The sequence below is a fragment of the Pygoscelis adeliae genome, unplaced genomic scaffold (genome assembly GCF_000699105.1).
Source record: "Pygoscelis adeliae isolate BGI_AS28 unplaced genomic scaffold, ASM69910v1 Scaffold318, whole genome shotgun sequence".
In the NCBI taxonomy this organism is placed as follows: domain Eukaryota; kingdom Metazoa; phylum Chordata; class Aves; order Sphenisciformes; family Spheniscidae; genus Pygoscelis; species Pygoscelis adeliae.
In genome coordinates this window covers 300,983-324,587 of record NW_008825430.1, presented here as the reverse complement: position 1 = coordinate 324,587, position 23,605 = coordinate 300,983, and the positions used below count along the sequence as shown (strand labels likewise).

General features: G+C 39.9%; 1 protein-coding gene across 1 annotated transcript in view; it reads right to left on the bottom strand.

The window, feature by feature from the left end:
- Window positions 1-23,605, bottom strand: part of ZFAND6 (zinc finger, AN1-type domain 6) — a 36,493-nt gene that overhangs the window by 1,062 nt on the left and 11,826 nt on the right. Inside the window, exons 3-6 of the mRNA XM_009330891.1 lie at window positions 11,344-11,514; window positions 9,988-10,099; window positions 7,719-7,819; window positions 534-647 (exon numbers count right to left, since the gene is read on the bottom strand). Of these exons, the coding sequence (XP_009329166.1) occupies window positions 534-647; window positions 7,719-7,819; window positions 9,988-10,099; window positions 11,344-11,494 (478 nt within the window). The 5' untranslated portion in view covers window positions 11,495-11,514. The remainder of the gene's footprint in view (window positions 1-533; window positions 648-7,718; window positions 7,820-9,987; window positions 10,100-11,343; window positions 11,515-23,605) is intronic.

Genomic DNA, 23,605 nt, shown 5'->3' with positions numbered 1-23,605 from the left:
AATAAATCTCAGTCACCAGTGTCAATCAGCCAAAGAGCCCCTGCTGCAGAAAGCATAAGAATCACAAATAATACATTTTTAAGCAATGACAGTAAGATTTGTCTTGACCATTCCCTTCCTACCACATGAAACACTACACAAAACGCATTCCTAGAGACCTCCTGCTCTTTCTCTTTGTTTATGAATCTTCACCCCGCAGAACTCAAGTTTTCTTAGGCCCTTTCACTGAACCACCGCAAAGCTGTTAGTGAACAGCAGCAAACTATCATCCAATTCCTCAGCTAAGCAGACTTCCAGAGGGAAGCATTTGGAATTACGAATTTCACTTAAAGACAGGAAGCTGAAAAATAAAATAATACATAAGTGACTAAATCTAGTGGGACCTAAGCTGAAAGCACCTTTGGCCAAGTTTTATTTCAAATCAACAACATGGAGATGACCGTGCCCCATTTTCCCCTTAAGAGAAGAACCTTTCAAAGGCCCAAAGCCTAAACCAGTCTCTCTCTAAGAAAAGTTAAATCAGAAATTCTTACCAGTAAGTCCAACCTTCTTCCTGCACATGAAACAGCGATTCTTTTTCTGCTTTGGTTTGTCAAGCGACTTGTCTTGTTCTTCAGGTGTAGGCTCTGCGTTCTCTGACACTGAAGCTAACATTAAAAAAGTTAGTAAGAACAATGGAAAAAAATGTCTGTGTCTCTCCCCTTCCTCTAAGTCATACGATAATCTAAAGCCCATATTGTACATCCAGGTTCTGGGGCTAGCCATTTTGCTGCAGCTTCCACGTCTGAAGTGTAACGGACTCAGTAGTGGTACTGGAACTCCCTCCTTCTAGACCTTCAATCTCATTTAATTAGAGAATTCACTGAATGCTCATACAAAGTTCACAGTACAAAAACACCATAAAGAAACAGAATAATCAAAACTTAGGTTTAAGAGTAAGATTCAGTGCTGTCAGATTTAGGAAGAGAATCCAACGCCAAGTGTTTCCCCACCAGTGTTACTAGTCCGGTTCCTAAAATTTGCTTGTAAGAAGCATTTTATTTATTCGGATCAGTTGAGTAAAACATTCCCTTTTAAATACTGAATCAACATTGTTTTTGCCGAAGGTTGCAGTACTGAGGCCACACAAAATGCAGTGTTTCAGAACAATCTCTACCACCGTGATGCTGCTGCTCTTGCACACCTTGAAAAAGCCTACACAGGGGCTAGTCACTACTGGGGTGAGCCACCATTAACTCACACGGACTTACAGGGAGGAAGTACGCTATCCTGAAACCCAGAAGGAAGGAGGTAAACACCTCATTTTAAAGACACTTTTGCTAAGACAACTTTCAACCTACTTTCATACTCTCTCACATCTGAAAGAGACAGGTTACAGGTTGAGTGGGAGAATATAAACAAGTAATGGTAGTATTTGCCTGACCCAGGTAAAAATAGAAATTGGCTGGTTTTCCTCAAGTATTTGCACATTCCTTACATTACAAAACAGAAATAGAAACCAAAGAACCCAACTTCATTTCATTTCAAGAAGGGCTAAGAGCCAATCTCTGCCTACCAGCCATTGCTAGATCACAGCAGGACAAGTCTCCAGTAAGGTACACAGAAGCTAGGAGTACTTGCAGCAAAGAGGCAAAGAACGAAAGCAAGCCCCAGCTGGGAGGGGCGTCAATGGAAGCAGAGCTAGAACCAATGCTGTAAAGAAGGGAATACAACAGCAAGCCCAGACATTTGTCAGGGAAAAAGCTGCAGGCATCTCTGTGCAGCTGGACTTTTGTTAGGCAGAGACTGTCAGATGCAGTTCTGTGCTAGCTCTCTGCCAGCCAACTGCTATTCTGCATGACAATTCTGGTGGGGTTTTTTCCTGTGCTGCTATTCTGACAATTTGGGTTTTTTAAAGGAAAGGGCACTTTCCACTTTTGCAATATATCAAAACATTGTAGTCTGTACCAAGCAACATCAACGGGTAGCAAAATACCTGACCACCAGCAAAGACTTTGCCCGAGTGCACAGTACGTTCCAAAGGTTAAACTAGCAAAGATAGACCGTTATACATGGCTTATTAAATCCTTTAAAAATCACTATCTATGCTACAAGCAGACCTTTTCTTTGTCCCGAAATTTGTAGGAATTGATAGTTTGCAAGAAAGGTTCAATGGCTTTAAATGGCATGTTTCTGAGTGGACAGGTAATATCCAAAGGTTTGCAAGAGAAGAGTCAAAAGTAGTAAGGATTAAAAGATGCTAGAAAAGTATCAAAAGTGGTAAGACTTACTCAAATGAACTCTTGCAGTGTTCTACAGAACAGACACTGCAGTGTTTATTAATTCATTAAGAAAGCTTCATGCCATGAATTAGCGTTTAGCAGCTAACGTTCTCAAGTTTGCACTTCCTGCTGTAGAAAAACCCAGTTACCTCAATGTAAGTTTTACTAAAAGCCTCTGTAACTATTAGCCAAATTTAGGAAAAAACTGGCACTGTTCCCTGCATAACAAGGCTCTCTAATACATACATACTTACATTTTCTTTCTGCATATGGCCCTCACATTAAAAAGGTTTAAAAATATTTAAGGGCTGCTGCTCACTGTAGAACTGAGTGGGAAGATTCTTCTACTGCTGCCACAAGTCACTTTGTATCTACTATAGTAACCACAAATTTTAGATCTCAATTTGCTTTTGCATAGAAGCCAGAGATTTGACTCAAAGTCCTCTATGATGATCATGAATATCCCAACCACTAAGCCACCTTTAGATGACAAAGTGCCAGTGTTTAGTGCTCCGTCTATGAAGGCAATAGAAAAAAAGCCAGGTAAAATGCAATACGACCCAGCTTGGAGCTCACAGGAAACATGTTGCAGCCACTCCCAGCTGCTGTACTTTGTCTGGATTCCAGGATGCTGCTGCCTGCTTTGCTTGAACCGATCCCCTCCCCTCCCTTCCCCCAGCCCCAGCTCTACCTTTAGCTGGAGAACAGAAGCACTGGCAGCACCAGTACAAGCTGCCAACTAACCAAAACGGAATAAAGCATGAACACACACACACATTCTTCTGGAGCTGACAAGTTGGGCTGGCCGCTAGAAGTTCCCTGTTGTACAGGGCACGTTCTTAGCTGATCAAAACAAGCAGAGTCTGGATTTCCTCCTAAAGGCAGAAGCTTTTGCTGCTGCTTTGCTTGTGCCAACTCTGCTTGAACCTCGGTGTACTCTGACAGACTGTGAAAACGGCATCCGTGAGATCAAGCACACTCCAGCCCTTGCATCTCTGCAGGCACACCACCGAACTCCGTGAATTTGCTGCAAGACTCCTGACACCTCATCTGTTCTCTCCTCTCTCCCTACTCCGGACGTTTTATGTTTATCACCCCTGTATTACCAGGCAGAGCTTCTCAAAGAAAAAGGTTCCTCATTCCCACAGCTACTTTTACCTCTTCAGTGCATCTGACCAGATCTAGGAAGAAGAACACCCACTCCTGCAGAGGAATGAACTGTGAAGTTAATCCTAAGCAGAAGATCCCTACTTCCTAACATTGTAACACTAAGCTGAAGTAATCAGCCTAAAATACACTGTTTCAGTGTTAGAAGAGGCACATTAAATTAAATAAAAGCACACTTACTTACAGAATTTAGTTTTAATTCTTTCTTGTGAATGTTCCCTCCCTCCCTGGAGCACTCATCCAGTAAATCAGGATATCCTACATTATCCTCTACAATTGTATCATATTCACACCACCTCTGAGCCCTTGGTACTGTCACAAAAATCGGAAGTATCCATCAATTCCTTTCCAGTTCTGTCTACTGAGCTAGCCCTGATAAGGTCTGCTGAAGTTGATGCCATTAGTTCAACAGCATTCACCTTAGGTCCAGGTTATTTCTATGCAAAGTTCTGTACCAACTTAGTAGTTTTAATATTTTTAACTTAGTCAGCAATGATTGAGTTTTTAAACTGTTTTACCTCACAAAAATCCTAGATGAGTGCGCAAAACCAGGTGACTTCATTGAAAAGAACAGCCATGCACCTTTTAGCTAGTTAGCTAGCTAAATCTTAGTTAGTTATTTTGAAAAATCAAAATACTAACCACACCACATTACACAACTGATTGCATTTTGCAATGCTAATATATGGACCTCTCCAATTTAGCACTGAGTTCAAAAATCAGAGGTGCTGTTTTGGTTCTCCAAAGTTTTCAGCCTCAAAGAGCCTAAAAGCTCACCTGTTAATACGATTTATACTTCTAGCCCTACATTATGGAGCTCTTACAACTCCAGAACGTATGTGGTGGGACTGCTCCTGCCTTCCATGACAAGTTTCACTTACCTTTAAAAACCTCCCTGAAATACAAAGCATGAATTCTAACCTGGACGGTTTTAAACTCAATCCTAGAGAAGCGAAGCGCCTCTTTACCCGCTTGCAGGCTTGCCCGGAGGCAGCACTGTTAATCCCCTGGCTAACAAATCAGAAATCCTGACTGGCTCATCCTAACAGGGCCGTAATGTTGACCAAGAGGTACAACAGTCCATGCGGCAATCTAAAATGAGTTGGAGAGATGCTCAAAATAGAAGAAAGCTGCTACAAAAGCTGGATTGTACCTTAATGCATTTCATTTTAGGTCATCACTAATGGTATATTCATGGTATTTAAGAACATTAAACTAAAAAAAAAACTATTAGCCACTATCTAGTGTCTGGGTTTTTTGCAGTGTTCAGTACCTACAAGCATTATGACACAGTCACTAAATGTAAAATCTAGATTTATTAACATATTCTATAGTTTTCCTCTATTTCTTTTGCAATGCATAAATCCAATGAAGACAAACAAATCTGACCTGCTTTTTGGGATTTTTATCCCTTTGTAGTTCTAGCTTGTCTGCAAACAGCAAGGACTGTGCGCGCGTAGCTCAAGTCCCATTTATCTGTCTGCTTTAAAAAATAATAATAGTAATCTAAGAAAGCCTAACCATTCACCCATCTTTCATTCATTGTTACTGTAGCCTAGTAAATTGTTAAACAGCAAGTCAAGGGGGCCTCATCTACAACAGCTAACATGATACAAGTAGCATAAAACAATTTGCTCCAGAACAGACATTCCAATGAAGCAAGATTTTTATCAGAATAAACACTGAACAAGTGATCAAAGCAGAGATAATTTCTTTTTTCCTCCCCTACATCAACAGAAGTAGCATTATAAGCTCTTCAGTCTGGGACCAACTCCCACAGTTCTGTGACTTTTTTCTCTTTTAAATGCTACAAAGCTAGACAATACTAAGTAACTTTGATTCACATATTTCTATTACATTCTTGTCAGCAGCTTAAAATTCAAATTCTGGATGATGTGGGGAAAAAAACTAAAACAAAACAAAAAACTTTAGGATGCACAATTGCAACAGCAATTCAATGAAATCCACTTAGCATCCATTATAAGCTGCTTTCTTTACAAACTTACACTTTCAAAGCAAAATACTTTAAAACTGGAAACACTACATTTCCTATGATTTTCAGTTAAGGGATAGCACAGAAGCAACTCCTCAGAAAATGAGGCTGACCCTGCCACAGCGAGTTATAAATAGGGATTGTAATTTAGAACTGCAATTACATGGTGGTGGTGTTCCTAGTTTAGGAATCACTATGGTACAAAGAAAAGGACACAGGACACAGCTGAGTACTCTAAACACCTGATATAGGTTGATCCTTGAAATACATACTGTAAAATGCAAATATGCCCCTGAAATCAAAGCTTCCACTTGAGAAACCTATCTTATCTTCTCACAGGGAGAATTAGCTTTAGAGGTAGAGAATTAGAAGGAGCATAAATTTATCCAAATGGGTAAGAAGAGAGACATTCCTCCGAAAACTTGCCGGGAAAAGCCTTTTCACAGGCCCAAGTCACCTCACAGTACAAGCATCAAAGATTATTTTAAAATAAAAAGCACTCCCCCCACCTCCCAATGAAAAGACAGCAAATGCTGCAAACCCAGAGTTTCAACTTACAGCTAAACCAAGCAAGCAAGATACGTATGTAAACAGAGAGACTAATTCAGGCACTGGATGGAAGATGAAGAATCATGAGACTAACAGGAAGAAGAAGAAGAAAAAAAAAACAGGGTAGTAGGAAGGTCAGCTTACAGAAGTTGCCTTTATATTCTCTGATATATGCCACATCCATATTGGCGTAAACCTGCAGTGCAATATTCATGTGCCTGACTGAGACGTTCTACTTCTGAGGTTCCCAGAAAGGGATGTACCTGCATGGGAGCTGGGTTACAGCTGGGTTCCCCCATACTGCAGAACAGGGATGAAAGTAGAGCCATACGTGTATTACTCAGAGGCGTATCAACTAAAAATCTAGCTTGCAAACCTACCTCTGCTGTGCAAATATATAGAACTTAAGAAGTATAAGCCTTTTCAGCACTTGCTCTTCTCTCAAGCTGGGTAAGGCCAGACATCGTTGATCAGTATTAAGAGCTCGCCTTACGTGCATTGTCAAAACTGAGGCAACACCAGCTCTCAGTTCCAGAAAAAAAACTAAATAGCAGGTATTAGAACATATGTCTAGAATGTATCTTTTTAAGAGTAAATATGTTTCTAATAATTGACATCTCAAAGGCGAGTATAAAATGGCATTAGCATTAAAACCTTTTCTCTTGAGTTTTACAACTACTGTTTGTGACACCAAGGAGGTGGCCTTACTCAGCACAGTAGCTAAATAATGACTCTTCTATTCCACCCTACAAAAAGGGAGACCTCAGGTTTAGAAAAGAATCTGAAAAGTACAACTTTGATACCAGAGGTACAATGAAAGAACTCTTATTTAGCATTTTTAAGTGGAATTACATGTTGTGTCTGTGGAAAACCTAAACTCCTATATTTAGACTAGTCTACAGAAACCTAACTCTACCCACTAAAGCCTTAGCTGTGTCAGCAGAAGTAAAGGCAGAATACTTACTGACTTACCTTTAAATACCTTTTATAATGTCTACGGATTACAAGTCTGAGCAAATTTTGTATACTATCTGGCATTTTTGCATTTTCCTAAGAAATACTATTAAAAACTCTTTAGTTTTAATCTCTGCAAGCCTGCACATAAAAAGAAAAAAAATCAAAGAGAAAAACTTTACATTGTACCAGCAATAAGGATTTTAGGCCAATATAGTTAAAACCACCCACTCAGCCATTTTCCTTCAAGCAACCAGAGTTTGTGGTTTGGTAATTTTATATTTGATAAAGTGAATTTGAGTGGGTCAAAATATTACACCACTACAGTTCACAGGTGAAAGGTTCTTTTATAGGTGTTTCATGTTTATACAAGATACTAACATTGTTCTTATAATAGCTATATGTCATAATACCCTCTATCACAAATATGCTCATAAAGTTCTGTGATATTTGCTGCAAATGACTACTCTGAGAAGTTACAGATACTCAAAACTCTACTTACATGTAATAGCTGTGGCATAAAGACAGAACCAGTCGATTGATTTATGATGTGTATTTCCAACCCCAATTAACACACTTGTTACAGCAGATACTGAAATCGCCAGTAAAACATAAGAGTTTTCAGTTTAAGACTTGCCTTTTAAGAAAAGAAAGTTTATCCTTATTTTGCCTTCTGATTTCACAGAATATTTGTGTTTGAGAATAAGCCATCTCTTGAACAGGAGTATATTAACAACAGTCAAAACTTTAAAAACATTTTTCCTAAGTTCTGTCTCTGAAAACTAGGCACCAACCTTGCAAATCTTCTCTCTCAGGTACTGTTTTGTCCGCAGCTGTACTATCCGGTTGGGATGATGCTACAGATTCTGTTAAAAGTGACTGACTTGACACAGGGCTGGGGGCAAGAAAAAAGTTATGATTTTTATGAGGCATGTCCATGTTCTATAGAGCATTCCTAAAAGAAATACATTAGAGTACATCTTGCTAAAAAAGCATGCCAAAACTTTTCACTCTGAAGTTGTTTCTGTAACCATTTAAAAACACCACAGTGTCTAAGAATACTGGACAATCTGAACTGATGCAGAAGTTAAACATTTTTGCATTCATATTGAATGCAATAAGCCAGTTCAACTATAAAAAGGGAAAAAAGTATTTTGGGGTAGTTTGGCATACCATCCTTCCACACAGAAGCAACAATGCAACATTCAATATGCAAGGATTTTTATAACATAAATCAGCAAGACAATTGTAGAGGAGCTACTTTTGGTGTTCCAGTGAAACGAGCAAGAAAACTGCAGCATGTCAATGTTTCCAGTAATAAAGCATCTGCAGCTGTACGTAGAACCCCTTAGATTTTCACAGTGTAAAGTGGTGCTGGCCAAACTTCCCGACCCTGTCAGCCATACTGCTAAAAAAAAATCACATAATGGCTGAAAACTCACAGATTAATACCCTGGACGGTTACAGGAGAGACATTCAATATTAGCAGCGACTTGCAGCCAAACTGCTCATCCAGCAGCTCTACTATGGAACAAGACTGAAATCCCAAGCGAGAGGTAGCACTACCCCATCTGCCCAACTGGTTTCTCCCTTTCCACTTAGGGATTTACTCTGAATCCAAGAAATCGGATTATCCAGCAGCCCATGAACCAGCAAAGCCCTACCAGTAGTCCGTGACACAACCAGGGCACTGGAGTCACAATTTTAATTGCCAAGAATTGCATGTAGGTCTTGAACTGCAGGTTTAGTCACCTACAAAAGGGCACTGTCCATTTACTAGACGTTCCCTCAGAGTATCATAACTCTGAGGTATTACCAGAGACTGAAGTTGAATCCCTGCTTTTATTTTGGAAAAAAGAACAAGTGACACTGATTTTTTGATGTGCAAGTCTAAAAGCTACCATCCACCCATTTCTCCTGTAACCAGTAATCAGGCTAGTGATCAAAGAGATATTTTTCTCTGTCATGGTATTATAAAGGTTGTGTGAGAAAACAAACCCAAGGCACTGTAATTGGTTCACCTCTGTGCATTGACCTGGATGATTTTTTTTTTTTTAACACATACCAGAAGAGTTGTGTCAGGGTAAGGTATCTATTTTCTACCCCAAATAGAAATCCCAGAATGGAAAGACCAAATATAGCATCAAACATGGCACCTAGCTCTCAGTTCATATGCAGGATCCAAGCATGAGATAACACCTCCTATAAAAAGCTAAGGAGCAGAAAACACAGTCTGAACAGAATCAGCCAACAATAACTGATGAAATCATCCTCGGCCTGTGTTTTACTACATTGTGATTTTTAAAGGAAAGTTGGAATGAATATTACTGCAAGTTAGCTTCCATAGTATAACACACTAACATTTTTCACTCGAAAAATTTCCAAAGCACTTAAGTTTCTGTTGGTTGTCTCATTCTAAACTGAAATGCAGCCACTAAATATAAACAAATATTTAGCTTTCACAGATGGAGAGCACTTAGTAAGTCTGAATGATTTACAAGAGGACACTATGTCTCCTTGAATAATCCAGTTGGAAATTACTTGCTTAATAAGAAATCAGTTCAGTAGCACAACTTGTACTAAGATTCAGATATCTTTCCCCTGTTCTAGTACACTCCACTCTTCGCAAAGCAACTAGTTTGTTTACACGTTATCATACATTTATTTATGAGAGCTCTAGTAAACAGCTTTCTGCCATTTTACAAAATCCTCATACTTCCATGACGAAAAGAGCTCTCCTTTGGTAAATGTACAACCAACTGCACATTGTGCAGTCAGAAGACTAGCCAGACAAATCTCTGTAGAACAGCATGAAGCTGGCAATGCTCCTATTCGAGGCTAAATTCTAAAGAGGAATTTGCATTTGAATGCAAGATGTAGCTAACAGATCAGCTACTATTTACTGTGAGATCCCATGCTTTAAAGTTAGCAGTTAAATCTTACACGTTTTCCTAATCCAGGTCCCAGCATTTAATTATGTAGTATCAGTACACTTCATTTAATCATCTTGATACAGATTTTTTTTTATGTAAAAACATAGAACAACAGACAGGAACGGCTTACCTTGGCTGCATAGATGGAGTCGATGTAGAATCTAAAGTTGACTGAGTTTCCTGGGTGCTGCCTTCTGTGCACTGAACCGGTAAGGACTCAGTTATACTACTGACAGAAGTTGCTGGAAGGAAGACACTAATGTAAAATGTGTTACACTACTTCCTGGGATTACAAGAGTTATACAATGCAATTATTCTTTGACCCCCACAACACCAACCAGGAAAGTAATTGAATCTCAGCCTATATCGTAATGAAACATAATTTTACAAACAGTAATTATGTTTGGCCATATTTCGATCATGTTCCAGCCCCAGGCCCCCAGAAGTTACACAGCACAAAATTTGGAAGCTGGAGCTTTAAAATAGTTACTATTTTCTGCTAATTAAAGCATCTACAAACAGCTTTCTCAGCATAAACTGCAGTATTCCGACACGATATGCTTGGTTTTTGTTTAAAAAACCAAGATGAATCTGTGAGAAACTGTAGTGTAGCATCCCAATGCCAACTTAGGATCCATTCTGAAGTTGTAGAACCTAGATCCCCAGATATCAATGGAAGCTATCGCTTCAATTTTAAAAGTCAAGTTTAATATTAAAGTCAAGGAGGGAAGTCTTCAAGAGTGCGCCATGAGAATCCTTGCTGTCAGTATTCAGCCAAGCCAGAAGAGACATTTTAGAAGCTTCAGGGAAGCACTCCCTATCCCTCCTTCCCCCAGCAGAACATGCCGAAGTTGAAAACATGGGGGTGAACAGAGCAGAGAAAGGGTTCTTCCTTCTGAGGGCACTACCATTAATTTAAAGGGGGAAGAGCCCTCTAGCTTTTCTAGAGCGTGAATGTAGGAAGACAGCACTTATTTCCAATGGGAAATCTGCTTTGTATGAAATACCACAGTACGTGGGGCACTGGGCCAAAAAGAACAAGAAGTATCTCTACCTGAAGTTAGGAGAAACAATTCGTTGAAAGCATCTACAAGTTAATCCTTCGGCATCAGGTTGCAGAATTAAATACCTGTTTTTTATATGCTTTTCACAAACATTCCCCAAGCTAAATGTTATCTCTGCTGTCAGTAATTTCAGGAAAGATATGTTGGTATGGTATTTTTTCTGCATTTTTATATCTTCAAATTGGAAAAACTCAGATTAATACAAAAAGTATTAGCAAGAGTCTACTTCTGAGCAGATTAATCACAGCGTGATTATATTACGAGCGTTTCATCCAAGCTCATTCCATAAGGTAAGATATTTGAATAAAGTGGCTTGCGCTAATGCTCCTATACTTTTAGTATTTGGACATGATCAGGGAGCAAGCTGCTGTCTACTGTGTCATTTTGAGCTGTTCAAACACACGTATGTCAGCATTACTTACCAGGAGGGCTAATTCTACCATTACTGTTCTGCCTTTGAAGATGTTCTTTGTAGCACACTGAACACATGCCATTTGTACGAGGATTCCCGTAAAATCCGCAACCAGTGGAACAAAGCATAGGCACTTGGCTACGGTTAGTTTCTTGAGCCATTTTCCCCTTCTTCTATAAACCTGAAATCGATACATAAAACCCAGTATTTAGAGGCCTGAGAAAACCCTTCTTTTACAGTTGACGTTTGAAAATCTGAGTTTCCTATAGCTCAGCAAAAAGATCTTCTAGAAAAGCTGCCTCGCAGGTAACTCAATGCCCTTTCCTAAAAAGTCTACCAAGTCTGCCCAATAACACAAATACAGTCATATGTATGCTTTGCATGACCCATACATACAGACCCTTTCAGCCCCACCATTTTATGGTCAATATATAGCCCACAAAGAAAAGTCATTTTAGAAAATATTGGAAGTATTACTGCTTCTAGCAGTAAGTTAAGGGGAGGTAGAAGAGGGGGACACCTATGCTGAACTCTTCTTGAAACTTGAACACCTGATACTGTGAATGAGAACTATAAAATGAAAGACAAACATGGTAACACATGCTTACTTACTGCATTAATTATAATTAACAATAGTCACATGAATTCACAAGTTACTGTTTAGTCATTGTGTCATTAGTGAAAGACAACACGACTGCTTACCACAAAGCTCGTATTATGATTTTTCACATGCAAAAAGAAAAATCACCCTTTCAGTCAACACTAGACTAGGTACACATACCTCCTACATATCAGTTTTGTGTGAAAATATACTAAAAATGAGAAATAAGAGAAATATCAATGCAACTCATTAACATACTTAGATTTAGTTTTCATAAACACTATATAATTTGTATTTTTTGTCCCTGGCTTGTAAAGATCTGTAAACCTTCCTAATACAAGAAAATTACAACAAATGACCATTTTCAACAGTGTTCTGAGCCTCCTAACAATTCTCAAATGGTCTAACTTGTAAATCAGTTATTGACATCTGTCACTCAGTGAGATTAAATTAATTTTCCATTTTTTGTCCCCCCTCCATAAATACATTCTTGCCTTTTTTTGGTATCGGTTTTGAAAGACAAAAACCCCTTCTCATTAAGAAACTAAGTATCTCAAGGTATCCATTATTTCAATCAAGATCAACGTAGGTCTACCATTTTGTACTTCCTGATTAAAAATTAGGCTGAAGCATGGATAATTTTAATTCTTGCAAGTCAAACCAAAGGTAAGCAGTATTACTGAAAAAAAAAAGTAAAAAAAAAAATCAATCTTTCAAGTAACATCAGTATGTATTTCAAAAGCAAAGAAAATAAAATCCAGAGGGGAAGGGGTTTCAAGGTATTTGAATACTTCACCAATTGCCAAGTTATAAAACTAGATTAAACCACAGTAAGAAGTACATCAGGGCAAAGAGATTTCCTTTCACATAAGATGTATTTGAAGCCAAATACAAACAAGTTTCCCATTATTTTGTTTTTAGACAAATATCCTCATCTCCTCTCACACCCACATCCATTGCATTTTGTTTTTATTTCCCCAAAGCATATGAAATTGACGCCTCAAAAGGTTTGCAACCCAGAGGTTTGCTAACAGCAACACAGAAACAACAGTCAAGTCTTCTGTTCACAGCAATAACATACTCCACCGTAAGGATGAGAAAGTATTCAAGATAAGACAAGGAAGATGTACAGGCAGGAAGACAAAAAAAAATCTGATAGTATCCTATTCAGCTTCAACCTGCAATTAAGCTTATTTCAGCTGTTTGACTGCACTCCCCCACCCCAATATAGAAGCATTTGCCTTCGACATACAAAGCTCCCATTGACCTCAAACGACAGCTAAATTTGATTTTGCTTAAGTACTGTACTTGTAGCTGAAAGAGCACTTTCATTCCTGCCTTTCTCCAGACAGCCCTTTAGAATGAAACTGCAAGGAGCACATGTGGGAATTCAGTTCTTATGCTGGGCCCAACATTCAGTGAAGCCATGTCAGGAGAGTGTAAACGAACACGAGTTTCCTGTGCTTTGGTAACTCAAACCAATTTAAAGATGAAACCTTACGCAAGTCACTCTTGGCATAGAATGTTTAAGATTGAAAGACTAATTAAAAAACCACTTTGAACAGAATATTTCAAGGGCTAATAGAGATTCAATGTCACAATACAAGTATTAACCCTTTTAATTTTAGGCAGCAGCACATTAGAAGAACCCTACTACACTAACTTTCAAAATTTACCATGATTGCCTTTCTGTTCAATAGTTAGCTTCAAGCAGCACGCAGGAACTCAATAACAGCACTGGTTACTGCTAATTTTCTTATTCCCCAACACAACCATTGCTGAAGGGAGTAGGTGCTAACGCAATCACAGCATAACAATTTCTAATGTGGACATAAAAAAAAGTCTGCTCCAATTCAATAAACAAATTGTGAAAGGTGCACAAAGATACCCAGAAGAAAAACAAGAAAAGCTGGACTGAGTTCCAGCTAAGCCAGTTCCCGAGTTCATTAACCAGTGGATCCTGCCACCAGCCAAAGCACAAGCCACTGGCACGAGGCTCCGGAACACTTAAATCTCCAAGGGGAAGTGCCAAGGATTCTTCTGAAGGGTTTTAATAAAAGCCACAGGAAGCGGAAGATCCTTCATTGGTTGCTAATATTTGGGGAATAAAATGGAGAAGAGATAGCATCGAACTTATGCAATGCTATGAAGTCAAATGAGAAAGAAGTTGAACCAATACAATAAGCTTGTTGCATTCAAAAGGGGGCAATCACATACAATCCCCCTCACCAGCTCCAGTGCTCAGCTGGACCCTCACCGACCCAATTAGTTCCCTGAGCCACCAAAAAAACCCCACCAGGAAAAAAGGGTCATCATCACCATAGAAAGTTTTCTGACAGTTCAGTGAGCTCAATCAGTTCACACACAAAAACACGAAAAGAAAAAAGCACAACACACAGGGGAAAAACTCTGGAACTGATGTGAGGGATGACACGCAACCACGAGGGACAACACACATTTTAGCAGCCTGTAAGCTGCTGAGATGATTGCACTGATCCATCTGAACCCTAAAGCCACAGAATGCCAAACCAGTATAATAAGCTCTTGCTCCCCAGCTTTTCACTCCCTCTCCCGTGCTGCTCCCTCCCTCTCAGTGCTCACATGCACCGAAATGAATCAAGGAAGTGGTCAAACTTAGAAAACCAACCACTCCATCTTTTGCCAAATAGTTTTAACATAGACTGGTTTCTGAGCTTGTGTTTGTCATGTGTGCTGTTTGGGCATGAGAGGGTCTAGCTGAAGACATGTGTAGAACCACTTGTTTCAGCAGCAGAGCAGGCTTAAAGCGTTAGGAGAACCACTAGCCAAAAACAGGCATTGAAAATATAAGGGAATAGAGATCCAGGTGCTGGTGGTACCTGCCACTGCACTTCGGACATGCCTCTCCTGCACACATCCACTACTGCACGAGGGCAAAGGCCAAGATGACACAGCACTGTACCTCAGGGACTTTTCTTCCTCACCACCAGGGCCCAAGTCAAACAGCCGCAAGCAGAACAGCCGGACTCTGTCCCCATCTCAAACATGAACAGCAAGAGATCACTGAACAGATGTTTTGGGGGGGGAGAGAAGATGTCCTGTCACCCCAGTTCTTGGCTCAACTTCAGATGATTTGTTTCAAAACTGTCCATAATTCCTCACGCAGGAAGATCCATAGTATCACTGAGCCCAACCATCATGTAAGCCAGTAATGGTGGGCTGGCACTGAAATTGCAGCCTCGGAAGCGCTCTGAAAGGGGTGAGCCAGCTCCTGCAGCCCTGGTCCCTGCTGCACACCCCCGCCCCTTCCTCAAGTCAGATCAGTTCATCCATCTGATGGAAAAAACGAATATTTATTCTGGTGGACTGGAAAGCTTGCTGATCTGACAGAAGATCAACTCTAGAGGACTGACATACAGTGCAAAGGAAGTGACAAGGCTAAAAATAGGACGACCCTTTTTACGGGCAGCTAGCCCTTGCTGAGCATCAAGCCTACTGTAAAATATATATCCCAAGTACATACCCTATCCATAGTTTCAAAACTGGTCTCCTAGCATGGCTTCAGTATAAAACTTGAAGCAACTTCATAGCTGAAGTGACAGCAACGTCTTGGGATCAACATGGCTACATGTATGTCCCACTCGGTTTGAGGTGTCACCAAACAAACATGGAGCTTGTAAAGCTGCTGGAAATACCTCTGGGCTCTGCCTGTTCCCCCCAAGCTGTGCTTGCACAACATTCATAGGGTCATCCTGTTACTCCGAATGCAGAATTGATTCATCTTAAAAAAAACCAACCAAACACTTTACAATATTTTAAGCATGTTCCCTGCTTTGCTTTACAGTATAGTTGTATAACCAGTTGTACGAGCGCTAATGAGAAGGAAGCATACTAGAGGGAAGGGCAAGAGCCTTAAACAACCCCCCCTCAACGCAACCCCAGAACATCCATTTCATTGAAGATTATGGAATAAGCTTTTTGTATTAGCTAAAAATTGCTAGGCTTAAGCTGAAATTACCTCTGATAATTTTCTTCTCAAAAATCTTTATTGCCACTAGAAGCATGGTAGCACACAGCTCTGCAGGCTAAGTCCTTCTTTTCCTACAAATTTGGTGCTTAAAGTCTACCCAATTCCTGTTACTCCTGTCATACAGAGACAACTTCATGCATCTATAAGGCCTGCTTACTGCTGCTGCTGCAGGTCCTACCATTCCCCACTCACCAGTGCACATCCTCAGAGAGTAAATGATTCTCTATACCAAGCAAAAACCCATAATAAATCATGTAAAGGACATTCCCGATTATAAAATGTATAGAGCGAAGCTGTAGAAACACCAAAGCAGGGCAAGTCTTTTGGACATCAGGTTCTCTGGGAAAAGAGCTGCCTCTCCCAATACTCTGCAAAGCAAGTAACAAAATACTTGTGTATATCCCTTCCCCACAGAGGGGGCACCGCGATAGTGGTCTTCCTCCCCCCCCCCCTTCTTATTTTCCCCTTTTAATTAAAATGTTTGTATGCTACTAGTTTCAAATAACTGATACCCTAGCTTTATAGGCTTCAAACGTTAATCAGTAAGATCAGAGAGAGCAGCATTTAGCAGGATTAAAACACACAATGTTTAGGAATAATCTCCCCCCCCCAAGAAAAAAAAAATTCTACACAGAAGCCAGCCTTCTCTTCGTCTGTCTTCCCCAAAGAAAAAGGTCTCTTGAATTCTAGTGGTCCTCATACTTCAAGCTGTGATAGGGAAAGCGAGCAGATCCTCACATCCGCTACCCCAGCTGAAGTACATTCTTGTGTTCTGCAAACACTCCTAAAATTCGTGACTGGTATGGGAAGGATCCCTCCCAAACACTAATGCTGAAGCAGGAGAGACCACCCAAACAGCATCCTGCTTCAGCTGCGGTACCAAACCAGACACACAGTTTGAACCATACTGATGCCAGCTTTGAAAAATGCTTCTCAAACAGGAAGCAGAGCATTTCGTGTAAGCTACTCTCTTCACTGTCGAAGATCAACGCACTGACAGATTTCAGCTGACACTCACCTCAAAGGATGAATCCAATTTTTAACAAGTGATCAAAATATTCCCTCCTCTATCATAATCACCTTTATAATGAAGCAGTTCAGCACTGATTTAAATAGCACCAGTACTAATGGTCATTTTCCCTTTGTGCTAATGAAGCAAGGAAGAAAGTGCAAAAATGGTCATTTGTGCTGCTTAACATATAAAGCTTCATCCCAGGCACAAATAAAAGCAAGATATGAAGCTGTATAGACAAAAATACATTTCATTTTAGAGCATGTACTGGTACAGATATCCAATACCACCTGTATCACCATATGAAGAGGCACATTGGTACAAAAAACAATAAATAGGAAATGCATTCCTCTACAGGCTTATCAAAACAAACGGCAAATAAAGGCCTAAGAGCAGAGCTCTGTTGAATCTTGCTGCAGAAGTTACTAAAGCACTGGCTGTGTTCAGGGATACCACTTCATAGCAGAATTTGCAGAGACACAGCTGCTCAGGTGTCCTGCTGGAAGCAGGACACTACTCAGGGTATAAAGCACTAGACTCACAAATTAACAGCAAGTTACAGAGCGGTCCTGTTTTCTTTTTTCTCCGTTGCTCTCTCCCAAAAGGCCCCAATTTACATTCACTGAGCAGTCATTTGTAGCTGCTTTAAGGCATTACCATGTCCCAGCAACTTGCTATGGAGCCAAGAAGAACTGGCAGATTTGAATAGGGGCCTCAGTCATCACAGTTCAGCCCGGCTTGCTGGTTGCAGTCAGACATGTCATTTCATCTACAGCTCACCCTGGCTAAAACACTACAGCTGGTTCAGATTTGCCAGCATAGCTACATGTGTAGTTACACTCTGACCCAGTTTCATCAGAATGCTTTGAGTTAAAAAAAGTGAATATGGTTAAGGACCAACTATGCAAGCAGATCTGTAAGGGCAGTGACCTCTTTGTTCCTGTAGCAGCAGAACACACAGCTGCTGCATTTTTCAAAACACGAGTTATCCAACTTCCTCAGCAGCAAGAGATCCTTGCATTTTAAAGCTTTCAATTCATTCCAGTAGGCCTCCAGTTTTCTTCCACCTCACAACTAAATAGTTTTAAGTTGCAATTCGAAGTACTGAAGTAGAATTTATATAGTGACTTAATACTGAAAACAAAATATTCAAACTAGTGACCAAAGACTTACGTAAGATGTTCTCTCAAATCACTTGACAAGTCATCCAATATCTACTTATGTTCCAGTCCATTCCTGTTGAACAGCTTTTTATTTTTGTTTCATGCATAGACTTATTTTAGGCTAAAATCAAGCACTTACATTAGACACTCCTAGCAGAAACTTTACAAAAAGATGGAAAGAGTTACAGAAGTCTTTTCTTCACTTCTAATTCTACGTAGTCAGCAAATTTAAATCCATCGGTACAAGAACTAAAATATAAATGAAATTCTGACCCTCAAGAAAGCCACATTCCCTGTACAGTCTAAATCCCAGATTTAAGATGACAGAAAGACTGTGAAAGAATCACACTGGTGGAAAAGAGAGCCACACATATGAGAGAGAGTGCAATCTCAGAAGTGGCAGAGCGAGAGAAAAGAGAGCGTTCAGGTCTTAGGAAGGGAAGAAACATTACTAACTTTCATAACTAATCTGAGCCAGAATATCATACTAGCAATGTTACATCATTATACAACCCAGGAACACTTGGTATAGACAAAGCCTTTAGTGTTAAAGTGTGTGTATTGCTAACTACAGCTGTCTGCTCTTGTACTCAAGGTTACGCGAGGAACAAGGGAACATTTCTCTACAACCTCTTCACTCTTACTAGGCAAGAACAAAGACGCACAGATTCTATACTCGTATCAAGAAGATCACTGATAACAAGGATTCAGCTTTCTATGCTTGTTTGCGTACACTATTAATAGATGTTACTTTGAAACTGTAATTACTATTTGTGGCCACGCTGAACATTTGCAAAGTACGGATTACTAGAACGAAAGATTAACTGCTGTAAAACAGGGTACCTCGGAAACTCTCATTCACCTCATGCAAATGCACCAAATTACTTGCAGTGACCACTTAAATTCTACAAACAAAAAACAGAAGTATAAGCAAGTTTTTCTTATTTAATTTCCAAACTTTTTAGTGTAGTCACCATACCAAATAAAGGGGCGATTCCATGAAGTTCACTACTCTACTGAAGATTAATCCTAAAAAAAAATGAGCAATGTAACAGATACATTTTATTGACTAGCAGGAGGAATCACATTTTGTTCACATGGGATTTCAAAGAGGCAGAGTACAGACAAAAGGAGTTTCATGGAAGTGTTGGGATACAGACAAAAGGATTTTCATGGAAGTGTTGGGATTCCAAAATGCTACCACACAGAGCTACCGGCATTCACTACACGATGGTAGGATTGTTGCAGAATGACCACCACTTTATGCTGGAGCATCTGGTAACCGCTGCTGCACCTAGAAGACCAAATGCAGCACTCTGTATAAAGCCTTCAAGAATTTTCCTTCTATTTATCATGTATTTCAATTTGAGCCTAAAGCAGCAAAATACAACTCAAGATGCCAAGGATTACACTTGTTAGTACATTTAAGCATGTACATTTGGACTTCTTAGTTGTTCAAGACTAACACTGCAGCACCACTAGAATTAGGCCCTTGCATATGACAGTATCCAAATTTTGTGAAATTCAAAAGAAACATCATTTTTTCTCTGGCTTAGAAAACTTAATAGCCTCTTATTTACTTCTTATTCCCCAGCGGTGCAATACATTTGTAGGCAACACCAGTTAATCCAGGAAACTCCAGCCCAGAGAAGCACAGAGATGCTTTCAGAAAGAGCACTGCTAGCATGTTCTAAGTTTCTGTCTCTTCAGGGACGACTATCAGAAAATCTAAGCTGACAAAGCTGCCTTTTTGGAAAGGTCAACCTGAATGCAAGTGAAAAAAACCAAAACAAACCCCCCACAACACACCACAAAAGTCACTTCTTGGGTTCAAGAGAAAAAACAGCAGATAACCCTTGGAGCTGGACACGCTTGTTTACAGCAAGACACAACAGGGACCTTCAATAAAGATAACTAGTTAAACATTAAAAGCACCGAGAACACCACAGTAACTATAGTTGTTCTGTACAAAGTAAAGACAATTTCTGAGTGAATTACAGACCAAGAAAAGTACATGAGAAAAGAGCATGTCACATGTTTCGGGAAGCTGTTTTTGTACTGGTATCTCTGGGAGAGTCACAGCGAGAGAAGTCCAAGAGGCATATCTGAGGAACACAGAGAGGACACTGGCCAGCTGCCCCACCGGTGATGCTGTCCTACCCAAAGCACTGTACATCCATACACAAGCCAGAGGAGACACCAAAGCGTTTTTCTCCCGAAATGTGAGGTTGTACTTACTCAGTTTAGCCTACCCAGATCACCCACGATTTAAGGCTAGAGGCAGACAGGCTCAGCAGGTCCATTTTTGGAAGGCGGCTGTGTCTATGACAAGACTGCCACAGAAACCTGACATGAAGTTACACTTCTGATAGAACATGCAACTACTAATAAAAGAGCATACTTTTAGGTAGTGCTTGCTCTGGCGTCTCTGCTTGAGAAGAATAAAAATTCAGGAGTTACACCCATTGGAAAAATCAAACCATCTCAGTAATTGCTTGTCAGCAGTCTGCTATGTCAACTCGCACAAACCACAGTTTCCATCACGTGTGGCTGAACCGGTGTTGAGCTGCACTAGTTGCAGATGCTGCTTGAGGAGCCCTTTTCTTTCCTCTAGAGTTTGTGCTATCTCATAGCCGTACTTTGGCATTAAGGTGCCTAAGCCAAAGACTGCAGGAATCCTCAAGTTGCTCTCCACACTTCTATACAGCCCTATAAATTTAGAGTTTGCTTGTAATCTGTCATATTACAGAAATGCCTTCTTTTAAAATGTCCTATAAAAGATAAGAAAGCTACTCTGAAACAGACAGACAAGGCTACATTCTGCTTTCTTTGGCATCATACATTGAAGTCAGCCATTTCAGAAATCAGAGGTTGTGTAAAATTAGAATCAGAAGATTCTAAAATTCTCTACATTCCCTTAAGATACCAGGCCAAAGCGTAAGGGATGCAGAAGGAGGGCAACTCCATAAACTATCTTTGATGCTGTATTTTAAAACAGGTTTTGCTTTACAAACTGATGAAAAATAATCTGTAAGAAGGATTCAAACACTTACAAGATTACCCATATAATTGCTGAAAGAATAGATACAGATTCAGTAATCGCTTCTTTTGAGCTTCAGTGAATAAGTAATCTTCTCTCAATACAGCCTAAGTTTCACTTATTTTAAGCATATCAAACCCAGAAGAGATAAAAGCCGCTTTAACACAAGTTCCTAAAATAAACAGCTTCTTGTTAACAAAACACCTGTTGCTGAGAACTGACAGTAAGCACAAAACACATTATAATTTGTTTTTGTAAACAGTACTATGTAGAATTTTAATTAGCTTATAATGCTACAGTTCTACATGGGCTTAATGCTAAGGGAGGTCCTGTTGTAATATCAGGGTTCCTAGCCGTTAATAAATAAAACTATCATCATCATCGTTTCTGGCTAGGGCATCTTGAATTCAACTTAACTTCCAAGAACACTGTGATTATCATGCATGATGTGTTGCTCTATTTAGAATTATGCACTATGTCTAATTTAAGTGTTCAAAATTATACAATACCCTTACTGTGGTTTGATGGGGAACTCAACCTAAAGCTAAAGCCTGACCAAACAAAGAGGGTATTTAAGGACAAGTTTTCAGCAGAAGAGGTCTAAGTATGATGTTCCCTGTGGCAAAGCTGCATTCCCCATCTTTTGCAACGCACTTAAATTTAGCCAAGGGACTCAAAGGTGCTACTTTGTTTTAACCCTAATGCTATTCTAGGGGGTTTTGTTGCAGGTGGGGGTTTTTTTGCCCTTAATTTTTATTTCAATCATTGGGGAAGCTAGGTTACATGATCCCAAACAAGTTACTGGATGTCTACATACTAAAACCTATCACCCTGCACAAAGCATAGGAAAATATTATACAGTTGACCAGCAGCCACCATGCTGGGCAACTGATATTTATCCATCACTTTAATACACTGTCAAGTTTCATTGAAGATATGAATATACCAACTGGTCACACTATGAAGTTTTGCATCTTTCCTTAGTTTCCTCTCCACTCAGTCACCTTACACTGCCTGAAACACCGCAACGTGTAAACGTCCAAGCGCAACCAATACACATGCATCCAATATATATTTATACGCAACCAACGCGATCGTTTCACGATAAAGGTAATTTGGGGCTTTAGATACTTCTGCCACAGTGTTGCTGGGCCAGGAATTGATCTACCTTGAAGACTTCATTCTTCAAAAGCTTGGATTGGTTCTTGTATCTGGTTTATGGTGCAGCTCTGCAGCTCTGTGCCAGAAGAGTCAAGGTGAACAGTGCGCTGCAGGAGGAAGGTGAAACTACCTATTTAGGATTAGAACTCTAAGGCATAGCCTCACTCACAGTATAAGCCAAGGAAAAATGCACGCATCACCAAGAGGTCAGAGTGAAAATTAAGTAAGAGTTGCCTTGTGTCAGCCTTAACTACCCAAGATAGTGTCAGATTAATAGATAAGGGGGGCTAAGGAATGATCAGAAATTTGCAGTGTGAGATACCCTCCTTTCTGAAGGTTTCCAAAACTACACCACTTGCTCAGATGGAGAGGTCATTACACTGTTTAGGAAAAGCTTAAAAACTATTGGAAGAAACTTGATTGAGGACAACTGGCATTTTTCCCACTGCCATCATGGAACCGAAAATAGGGGTTTTTTTTATACTTCTTTCCTAAGCCCATACAGAACAGACTGCACGTATTTCAGTTTCTCAACTGACGAGAAAGCCAGAGCTGACAGCTTTCGAGTAAAAGTCTGCATCGCAAACATTGTGCTTTTAATCACCAGGGCATCCTTTTTACCCACTAATACTCCAGGTACAACTCTGTAAACTACCTTTTTGATAACCAAGTTTGCTATTCATTCTGTTTTCAGACAAGATTCAGCTATGTGAGCGTGCATTTCTAATACAATGTCTCCCCCACTTACTGCCCAGAACACTTAGATCAGCAAGTTAAGAGCACAATAGCCTAAAAATAGCATGGCTGGATGCCACTGTCTCCCCATTTATTACGATGGTACCTTTGTACAGAGTTCTTTCTACAATTCTACACAGAAAAATACAGCCATAAATGGCTTTAAGGGAGGGACTTGTTTCCAAAAGGGCCAAGCTGTTAAGTAGTGCCATGGGATTCCCCCTTTTTCCTCAAGCCACATAAACAGAAATTTGCATTTTTAGAAGCATTTTGAACAATAACTCTTTAAGTACATCTGACTTCTCTTTTTACCCTCTTGCCATAGTGATTGTATTCTGCCAGAGAACAGATCAACACATGACAGAGTAACAGCACTTTCTAGAGAAAGGAAAATTCACGATATAAAGGAGAAGCAGATAAACACAGACCATGCAAGCCAGATCTCTCTCCAATTATTTTGCTTGGCATATTAAAGGCTGTATCACACTTTAGAATGGATGAAGAGGGAACAAAATCTGCTCACAAGATACTGAACTTCAACTGTCAGCAAG